This window comes from Taeniopygia guttata, chromosome 2 (assembly GCF_048771995.1).
Source record: "Taeniopygia guttata chromosome 2, bTaeGut7.mat, whole genome shotgun sequence".
Classification (NCBI taxonomy): Eukaryota; Metazoa; Chordata; class Aves; order Passeriformes; family Estrildidae; genus Taeniopygia; species Taeniopygia guttata.
Window position 1 is genome coordinate 32,334,867 of NC_133026.1, and position 10,842 is coordinate 32,345,708.

A 10,842-nucleotide genomic window follows, 5' to 3' on the forward strand; every position below is an offset into this window, starting at 1 on the left:
CTCAGCCGCCGGTGCGGAGCGTGCTGCGGCGAGCCGCCCGCCTGCGCCCGCCTCCCCTCCGCCTGCCTCCCGCCTGTCCCCCGCCTTCCCCCGCCTGTCCCCCTCCGTCCCCCAGCCCTCTCCTGCCTGTCCCCCGCCTTTGCCCCGCCTGTCCCCGGTGCCTCCCGCCTGCCGCACCCCGTGCGCGGGCGCCGCCGGGCCCCGCCCGTTCCCAGCCCGGTGCCCCGGGCGGCCCGGCGGGCATGGAGCGGCTGCAGGTGGACGCGCGGGCCCTGGAGGAGTACGCGGAGTACCGGCGGTGAGCGCACAGGGGCGCTGGGGTCGCTGGGGCGGGGGACGGGCGTTTCCAGCCGTGTCGCATCCCCTGCGGCGGCCCGGGATTCCTCCCGGAGGGATGCACGCCTCCGGCCCTCCTGAATCGGCTGCCTCGGGGCGTGCGGCGGCTTCGTGGAGCCACACGCACCGCCCGCCGCCCACTGTCGCAGTCGGAGGAGCCGTGGCTGCTGCGCCCTGGTGAGGACGCGCTGCAAGCCTTGGCTGTCAGCGGTGAAGTCATGCATCGTCCCTCGCATCCAGGGCAGCGTGAGATGTGCTGGGAGAGGCCATCTGGTCTACCAGTGGCGTCCCTGCCCACCGCAGGGGCTCTGGAATTAGGTGGTCTTTCAGGTCCCGTCCAATCCAAACCATTATTTGATAATCTGCCAGCCGTAGTGCTCTTTCAGAATACGAGGAATTCTGTGCATCACGAGTTCCAAGTTTTGCATTTTACAAATCCCTTACACTGCTGAGTGCCTTTGCCAGTCTTGTCAGCGGTCCTCTCGAAAGGCTGAACAAAAATAAACACAGTCGTTGTGCTGAGGTCTTAATTTAGTTTAGGAAAACCTCCAGTAAAACACCAGAGGAAGGCACAGTGGTATTTCTTACGTAAGATGTGCAGTGATTCAGTGGGTGTTGGTTGAGTTTGACATGCAAATGATAGCATGGTGTTGGCACATTATTCTGGTGCTGTACAGTGCTGGCAGCACACAAATCCACAGAATATTTGACAAAGAATCACTCGTTCAGCATGTTTTAGCATATCCAATAAATGATAACTGAGATATTTACAGACATTAATAAAATCACTTTTAGCAAAGATAAATGCTGCAGTTAAGTCTCATTTGTATATATTTTATTTATTGTCCTTTATTGTTTCCATAAATGCAGAATTTGGATGCTGCTCCAGAATTCCAGCTATTCAATGACCTTGAATTTGAACATAGTGATAGCTTAAACAAATGGGCCTGTCTGAACTGAGGGATACAGCCCCCACCAACTTCTGCTACAGAAACCAGCATAGTCTTCTTGCAAAACAGAAGACAATTTAGATGTGTTGTTTGTTACTTTGATGGTTACTTGCTTGCAGCTGAATACTCAGACTAGACTAATATTTGATGCAAGTTTGACTAAGATCCTGATACAAGTTCGCAGTACAGTTGGGTGTAGATGGGCGAAGTAACTTGCCAGAGGTCCGTGAAGAAGTCTGAGGCAGAGCTGGCTGGTTACATGACCCTTGATGTTCATTGCTTTTTTTTTTTTTTTTTTTTGTCTTCTGAAAGAACACCTGGTAGTTGTGTTATTTTTTTCCTTCTCTCTTAGAACTAGTTTTCAGTCCATCAGAGCAAATTTTTTAAAAGAGCATTATTCAACAAAAATTCTCCAAAATCAGCCATTGTTCTGTTAAATTATTCGAAGAGTAAGATGAAATACAAGATTTGTTTTGCATTTACAGAAAAAGTTTTGTTATATATTATTTGAAAAAAAAAAAATCTGAGAAACCTACTTTTATTGTATTCATTTTCTTATGGATTTTTTAATGCCATGTATACAGAATTGTAGGTGATGATGATGGAGGAAAGCTCTTTACTCCTGAGGAATATGAAGAATACAAAAGAAAAGTATTACCAGCTCGGCTACAGAACAGATTGTATGTGAGCTGGAGATCACCAACTGGCATGGACTGTAAGCTTGTGGGGCCAGAGACACTGTGCTTTTGCACTCACCGGTGGGTATCTTCCCTCCTTTTACACTTTAGTATATTTAACAATCAGGAAAATGTGTAATAATCCCAGACACATTACAGTAGCACATTGGCAAATTTATTTAAGGTTTAAGGGTTGAGAAAATTAGGTTTTAAATTGTAACAACTGTTTGTAAGTGTAAATGTCAATATATTTTTGAGACCAAAATGATTTTGTAGTCTCAATAAATTCAGCTGCAAGGCATGAGTTAATGTAGATCAGATTGATTCTGGTAGCACTCTCAAAATGAAATATAAGGATATGTGTTATTTATGTAATGAATAGATGCAAAATCACCTGCTAGTATGCATTTAATTGAAATTTCACTATTAAGAGTAAAAAGTACAATTAAAGCTACTTCAAAACAAAACTTGTGACGTGAATAGCAAGCGTTACAGGTAGTTTTCTCATAAATACTAACAAAGTTATAAAAGTCATTACCTCTCCTGTTTTAGGTATAAACAACACAGAACAGACTACGAGGTGCTTCCCAAGGAGCGCCCTATCAGTTTGCCCTGCAGAGTGAAGCGCTGCCCGTGCCAGTCCTACCACTTCGTGCCCCTGAACGGCACCCAGCCCGTGCGCTGCCGCTGCAAGCACCTGGCGGAGCAGCACAGCGCAGCGCCGGGCTTCCCCTGCAACTCCTGTAAGTCACCGCTCTCTTTGCCAGGAAATCCAACAGGAACAGCGTGTGAGGATGGCCGTTCTGCCCAGGGTATCGGGTGTGTGCTGCTCTTGTCGCCAATGCGTGTTTTCATCCTTGAGGAAGGATGAGAAGCGGGAAGGAGGACATCACCTTTTGCACAGGAGGGTTTAGAAAAACATCCTTAGTTTCCCCAGGTCCTGTGAAGGAGTTTAAATCTGTGAGTGCTTCAGATAGGTGCTTATGGAGACAGATGTCTGAAGTTAGAGGTATGAAAGCACCCTGTTTGCAGTTTGTCACTTCTGCTGCATGCATGTGCCTTTTCTACCTGAACTTGCGAGTTTGAGAAAGAGAAACATTGACCTCCATTTCTCTATTGTCAAGTTGACTAGAAAATTAATATATTTTTATGTCTTTTCTCAAGTCAACAGGAAATACTACTCTGTTCCCAAATGATTCTATTGCTAGCACTCTAACAAAGTGGTTCATGACCATAGAGATTGTGGCTCTAGAAATGCAAATGGGAATGGAGTTTCAGCAAGATCTTAGAAAAGGGATGAAGAGGAAGCTTTTTGCTGCAATTGTTTGAGGTCAATGTTATGAAACAACAGTAATTATTAACCACAGGAAATAAATAATGCATAGAGGTGTTTTAGTTTGAAAACTCAAATTACATAAGATGAAGGTTTTTTTGGTTTTTTTTTTTGCTGAAGTTCTGTGCTCTTATTAAATCTCTTTCATGGAATGTCTCTATTTTGTACAGAAAAAAGTGCAAACAGTTTTTGTTGGTTGAGACTCATATCCCACATAATAAACCATAAAATATGTACATGACAGCCTCTCAAGAATTTGCACTAAGTAATGTGAAAATCTTAGATGTGCAGCTGGATAATTCAGACTGAATCCATAGAACAGAATGTTTTCAATATTAATATATATAATAGTGTTTCCCAAAAATACCAGACACTTCTGAGGGCTTCACAGATTTTGCAGTGACGTGCAAAGAATTGCTTCTATTTCGGACTTGTTTTGTTTTAATGTAATGGTATTAGTCTTGTCCTGTGTTGATAAATCTAATGTGACAGATAAGTTATAACTGAAAAACTTAGCTGCTTGTTACTCTGTATATATGGCATATACTGTATTCCAAACATAGAGCTCTGTTACTGAGAAGTGCCCAAAATAATATGAAAAACCCTTTAACATTTTCACATCACATGAATGTGATCAACATACTAGGAAAGACTTAAAGAAATTTTTCATGGTGCTCCACAAAACAAACTGAGAGCTGAGAACAGGGTGATATGTATAAAGAAACATTTGCAGCACCACTTCCTCAATTTCTTGCTCACGTCATTGCTCCAGAGGGGCTTTGATGACAGTTTCAGATGTAGCTAGGGCAGACAGGTCACCAGTAAGATCCTGTGACTGGATGGCCCTCATGATCTAATCCTAAGAGTCATTCTTTCTCTTTTGTACAGCCTTTTCATACAGCTGGATGCTTAAATCTCATCACCATCTCACTCATTTATTTGTTTCTTAGGTTCCAAGTGTTCAGGCTTTCATAGCTGCTTTACCTGTGCATGTGGTCAGCCAGCATATGCTCATGAAACAGTTGTGGAAACGAAAGAGGAGCGCTTAGCCCAAGGAAAGCCTGTGGGACAGGATGTTCCTTACGCTGCTATGGGAGGACTGACCGGTTTTAGCTCACTAGCAGAAGGCTACATGAGGCTTGATGACAGTGGAATAGGTATGTGCAGCTGACCTGAGATGAAATTTTAATTCTCCACTTAAGTTTTGAAAAGTTCTAAATCAAAATAGAGTTTCAAAGTTTGAAGGCAAGTTGGATGAATAGAAGTAGAACTGCAGAAAGACTGTTCCTTTCCAGCTGTCCTCAAGGCTTTAAGGGATCACATTGTCCTGCTCACTGTTGTGAGTTGATAAAAAACCTCTTTTTCAGCAATTCTGGTATTCAACCCAGTTGCTTCTGCTCAAAATGCAGCATATCCTTTAGAGGGAACCTGTAACTTCTAGTTCTTCCTGTAACCTAGTACTTCCATGTTCTATTTATGTTAGTCCTTTAGCTCAATACTGCCCTGGTATTTCTTGGTTATATATTTACAGCATTTTTGTTTCCAAACTCAAAGGTTAATAGCTGTTCAGCATAAAAAATAAGACATAATTGGTAGAACCTTTTAACAGACCTTTTAGTTGGTCTTAATACTTTTTCTTCTCTGTAATTTTGTGTCAGTTAGTAATGCACATGTTTTGAGCCAAATACTGTTTTATCTATTATTGCCACATACCCCTTATTTATTTTTTAAATTCTGATCTGGATTCCTGGATTTGTCTGAAGTGTAGAAAGTAAAACATTACTGTAGTAATTGAAGAAACAAAGCTTTTCAATGCCTTTGAAGCCATCCTTGTGATGCTTTAGTTAACTCCAGTTTATGGGGTCTCTGCTGAGAGTTATAGATATGAATCTGTAACCTTGTTTTGACCCCAGAATGGGTATTAGGACTGTATCTCCTGGAGTTAATTATTGTTTCCATTCAACTTATTTTCTGACAGGTGCTCCTTCTGCTGAACTTTTAGAAGCCCCCATTACTAGCATGGATCATCCATTTCTAAAAGCATTTCAGGGGCCTTCGAGTTCTACTCAAACCATGCCACAAATAGCAGGTGATGTATAAGTAGGATAATACTGTTATACAAAAAGCACTTAATATATAATTAATTGATTTTAGTAATGAACTGAAGGATGCTCAGGGCATTCAAATGAATATAGAAGCTTTGCTATATGATAAGTTAGTACAACATTCATGTACTTCAAATGCTTAGAATAATGTAATGCTTGTTATTTTTGCTTGTGATGTGGTTTTTTCCTGAAAGTATTTTTTGTTAGTGCTTGTTATCTTTCCCATCAATGGTGTCATGTGTTCATTGGATCAGATTTTAAAATTCTTAATTCCTCTTAGAAACTCATCATATCTGAATGGATTGTACATAGTCAGCACAATCCTGTGAAACTGCCTTCTGTCAGAAAGCTTTTTCTACATGGGATTATGGATCACTTACACTTATTTTATGTCCCTCATTTAGTACAAAATTTACCAATTAATATAACAACAGTTGAACACCTTTAAAACAATTTATAGTAGGTGCAAGCCTAGACTAAAAAGGTTTCTCTTTGGTCCCAAATGCTGTGTTTTGTACTTGCTTATAAAGGTGAGTTCCCATTTTAAAAGGATTTTGCCAAATGTGAGACATAACTAATGGGATAACAAGTATCATTAATAAAAAATGGGTTTGTTATCTATTTATGTTTTCTTTTTCAGGTAGTTCAAGTGCCACAGGGCAAGTTTCTCATGGAAAACAATCAGAAGCTGATGACATGGCTTACTTTGAAAAACGCTATCAAGAACGGGCAAGTTACTACATTTATGGCTTAATTTAAATACACTTTCACAAAAGGATGTCTAAACTCTATAAATGTATGATTTAAGTGGCATATAAATGCATTATATAATTCCTTCTCAATTGCTGAGAAAGGTAGCTTCTTAACATAAATTTGAAAATACAGATACAGCTATGGGCTACTACAAGATTTCAGAGGTCAGTCATGTGTGGGATGGCATTTATCTTAACCAGGCAAATTTTAATTGAGGGTAGCTATTACAGAAAACCAAAACATTTTACTATATGACAGAAAGAAACAACAATGTAGAGTCATAGAAACTCCCCTGTGACATTTAGAACTGTGTATTTGCTATCTCACTTATAAAACTTTACTATGTTTGTTTTTTTTTTTTTATTTTTTTTTTAATAGTGACTGTCTGTGTAAGTTTGGCTAAATTTGGTCTGTCTTTCTTAGATGATCTGTATCACTCAGAGGTGCCTCCTCCACCACACTATCTTTAGTTTCAATTAGTTTCAATGCCCTGTGGTGTAGGTTATTCACATATTTAAATACCTATTCTTTTCTCACATTAGCCCTTTAGCTCCACCATCTCAGCTGAAGTATGTCTCGACTGTTTATGAATTCTTTTGTAAGGCAATGTTGCATAATTAACTTTTAAAATCTAAACTGTTTTGCTATTTTGCTTGCTGGCTTGCAACAAGGTGTTTGTTAAGGAGAAAGCTGTTCTAACTTTGTGAAATTCGAAATAGTTTGTTTTGCAAATCATCAGAAAATATGGACAGATGTTACAAATATTACATTGGTTCATAGAAAACATCAAATTCAAATTTCTCAGTTTCTTTTTCCCCCAGAGATTTTATTCTCTTTGCAAAAGGTAGTAGGAATTTTAGATAAAAGCCTCAAGCCTCCAAAGGGGGAAAAGTGTTTTAAAATGCATTTTTTATGTAGACCAACAACATTTGTTTAGCAGTGAGTTCATCCGTAGACATCCCAATGAGGTCTTGGTATTATTTGATGATGGGGAAAAGCATGTTCTTTTTTTCTTTCATTTTTAATTGCAGCGTGTGTGTTAGATGGGATGCAAAATTCTCTGTGTCCCTTTTTTATAATTGCTTTAAATGTGACTTCATTCACTAATCTAACAGTACTTGAGAAAAATTGTAGCTTCTAAAACCAATGGATGTATTTGGATAAATAGTCTGACTACGAAATGACAGAGAAATGAAATGTGTATGTGTTGATAAACTTTACAATGCTACAAGAGCCTATTGTGTAGAAATAATCTTACAGGAGGAACTCACAGCCTTGTGAATCAGCAGGGAGGCTCTGAGATGAAGGTTCAGCACCATTCCTGTGTAGTATTATGTGTGCTGGTTTGTCTAACTGTGTCTGTTAGACATCTGCAATAAAACTGCTCCACCTTTCATTGACATAGAGATAAACCCTGAACCTTTAACTCTGACCTATAATGCCATTACTACAGATGCCAATCAGAGAGGCTAACCTGTTACATTAATTTAAATGCATGATACATCAAAGTGTCTAATTAATGTTTTTAAAGTACCTTTACTGTTAAATTCTACAGTTTCTCAGCTGAGACACACTGGCCTTGAGGGATACTCAAATACCTAAAGTGCCTTTATCAGAGATAAGGCAGCCTGGTTTCAATAGGGGAGCAGCTGCAGTGCCATGGAAGTTCGTCTTTGTCTTGTGGTGCAAGTGTGAGCAGTGCTATGTTGGGATAATAATGCTGTGTACCTTTCTCCACTGCATGTGTCACCCTGGTAAATTTGTGACTGGGTCTATACATTTGATATTGCATTATTAGCTGATTTACAAACCAATGTTTGAACCACTGCTGGTGTCTTTTTTTGTTACAGCTGAAAATGGAGAAAGCTGCTAAACAGAAAGAGAGGAATCCAGTGCCATCAAAGAAGCCATGAGATTAATAAATAAATATTTGTTATTTGGCACATTGTTAATTATTGCATTGAGTATTTTCCTCTGTGCCTACCCACATACCTGTATTTATTAATTTATTTATTATGTTTTGTTCCTTTGCTGAAATTAATTTTTAATTATCTCATTGTAATAAAATTGGTCCTTTAATCAATGTGTTTCTAATTTACAGGACTGTTACACAGATATTTCTTTGAAAATGAAGAAACATATTTAGAGAGTTGCAGTCTGAGGGTTTAAGCTCTGAGAGTTAAAGGCTGGAGAGAATAACCTTGTATTTAAATATTAGATTGTAGGAAGGCAAATAAAAGATATGTCTTAGACTTTTATGATACATCTTCTTTATTTGTAGAGTCCTTTAAACTCATCTTGGTTATGGATTTTATGTGGTGAGATTTGTTCTGTTAATATTGACATTTTAATATTTTCTTTGTATCTTTTCCCCCTTTCTTTTGATTTCATCTCCTTGACATAAAATTCAAATATATCCTTCTTCTCTCACACTTCTGTACGCTCTGTTATTGCCATCATATAAATATTTTTATTTAAATATGACGTTCTGCACACTTGAAAACCCATTTCCACACTTATAAGCTACTTGAAGGGATCCTGCTTGTGTACTTTATCCCAGATTCCTCTGGTGGTACTATTCTCCCAATTCTGTTTGTCTGTTACTGTCCATAACAACTACTGCACTAAAATTCAGAACATCTTAAGTGGAAATAAGTATGTTATTTATTGTATGTAATGCAATAATTGCATGCTGTTTGGTACAAATTTATTTATCCAAGAGATTCATCAGGTCTAACCCAACACAGACTGAATCACCTCAGGGAGATGTGCTTTTGCATTTTTTGTCCATATTCACAGCTGTGGCAATGTGTGTTTTATTAAAGAGTGGACAGGAAAATATAAAATTTAGTGAATGTGTGGTGGAGGAATTCTGCAAAGCAGCACAGCACGAGCTTGGTACAGAATAACTGGCAGAAAGTGCAGCTTAGGAGGCAAAAGCAGAGCCTGGGCTAACTGATTCTGCTTTGAGAACAGAGAGGTGTAAGTCAGTTTGTTCTTAAAAATACCTGGAGATGTCTCTTGGACTGGAGGCTTTACAGGAGGTGTGTGTACTGAGACTTTACAGAAAGAATTGGGAGAAGCCTACAAAGCTTTGTTTCCCATTGGAGAGAATGCCTCCATGTGCTTGATGTGCAAAGGAAAAGAAGTGAGTTTGAAGGCATTTACTGCAGGGCAACTTGGTTTTTGTTCAGATATCACCTGTAGTGTGAAGGTTCACTTTTATGAGAGCCTTTTACCTTTAACTCTGACCTAAAATGCCATTACTACAGATGCCAATCAGAGAGGCTAATCTGTTACTTTAATTTAAATGCATGATACATCAAAGTGTCTAATGTTTTAATGTTACCTTTACTGTTAGATTCTACAGTTACATCCTGCTTTAGCCTAATGAATGAAAGTACTCATTTGAGCTCCCTCTTCTGGCCCTCGCAAGAAATCCATTCTACACATTCTCTGCTTGGTTTTAAAAATAAATGGGGTTTTCACTATGTAATTGCAGGAAACCAGCAAATACAAATAACATTCACAAAGAAAAGTGAAAAAAAAAATCCATTTTCCAAAGAGATTATCACAAGCTTAATAGTAGTATTTTACTCTAGTTTCCTACTTACCCCTGTTACTATACCCTTGAGGGTATGCAGTTCTCATATGCAGTCTGTGTGTGTTGCAGAAATGAGCTTACAGCAAAATATTGTTAAAAAGAGAGGTTCTAATAGTTACAAAAACTTTTATTTTGTGTTCCTTTTGATACTGTGAGCATACGTTTTAGGAAATAATGCATTGTTTTACATTTTGAGTTGACAATATTTGTATGTTTTAAATGTTATCTGCCAAATTCAGTCCTACTAAACTGTACTTTGATCATCAAAAATAGGTTTTATTAAAGCAATTAAAAAAATATACTATGCTTTAACTTATTTACTGTTTCCACTCTAAGGATATAAAAAGTTATTACATTTGTTTAGTGCTATCCCTTTTAATTGGAAAGCAGGTTAGATAATAAAAATATAAATAGCATTAAATACTTCTTTAGGAGTTCTGACTGCTTTTCACTCATGTTGATGATGTCTGAGCAAAAGAAACTTGCTTTCCTTACAAGAAGACAGTTTTTTTACTTAGTATTTGCACTCTACTTTTTTACTGAAACTTTATTGATGTCTATACATGAAAATCCAGGTACAATATATCTCATACCATTGCTGGATGTGAACACTGGACACTGATGTTGTATCTTAAGTGAAATTTGAATTTATCCTAAAAAACAAATTATCATTTTGCAGGATCAATATTGCAACCTCCAATTCTATTCAAAAATGTTTTTATATGTCTGTTAGAAAATATTTTTTTTAAATTATAAAAGCAGAGAGCAAATGCTAGTGCATGTGCCATTAGCAGTGTTCATTAAATAAAGAGCTGGGTTTAACAGGTACTTGCTGATGGTTTGTTTTCCTGAGAGCAGCCATGAACTTTGAACAAAATATCCTGGGACAGATAAGTTACCAATTCATCAGTGTGATTTATTGGGTGGCTGTATATCTGTCGTTCAGCTGGAAGCATTAACTGTTTCTGATCCTAATCCAAGGAATCAGGCACAGGCAGAAGGGTTTGTTCTCATGCACGTGAGTGCTCTAAGCTGTTAAAACCTAATTGCACAGGCCCTGGGCAGTGCTTAAGGATGTCTTATT

The 10,842-nt window shown here is 38.5% G+C and overlaps 1 protein-coding gene across 1 annotated transcript; it reads left to right on the forward strand.

The window, feature by feature from the left end:
* The first annotated feature begins 98 nt into the window (after positions 1 to 98).
* FAM221A (family with sequence similarity 221 member A) lies at positions 99 to 10,065 on the forward strand. Its single transcript, XM_002192932.7, has 7 exons — positions 99 to 298; positions 1,871 to 2,044; positions 2,516 to 2,706; positions 4,247 to 4,453; positions 5,275 to 5,385; positions 6,042 to 6,130; positions 8,005 to 10,065. Exons 1-7 carry the CDS (start codon positions 243 to 245, stop codon positions 8,065 to 8,067), a joined length of 891 nt encoding a protein of 296 aa, XP_002192968.5. The 5' UTR covers positions 99 to 242; the 3' UTR covers positions 8,068 to 10,065.
* The last annotated feature ends 777 nt before the right edge of the window (positions 10,066 to 10,842 follow it).

Coding starts and splice junctions, on each gene's coding strand:
- FAM221A (XM_002192932.7), top strand. CDS start 243: ATGGAGCGGCTGCAGGTGGACGCGCGGGCCCTGGAGGAGTACGCGGAG. Junction 2,045..2,515: donor CTGTGCTTTTGCACTCACCG/GTGGGTATCTTC, acceptor CTCCTGTTTTAG/GTATAAACAACACAGAACAG. Junction 5,386..6,041: donor AACCATGCCACAAATAGCAG/GTGATGTATAAG, acceptor TTTCTTTTTCAG/GTAGTTCAAGTGCCACAGGG.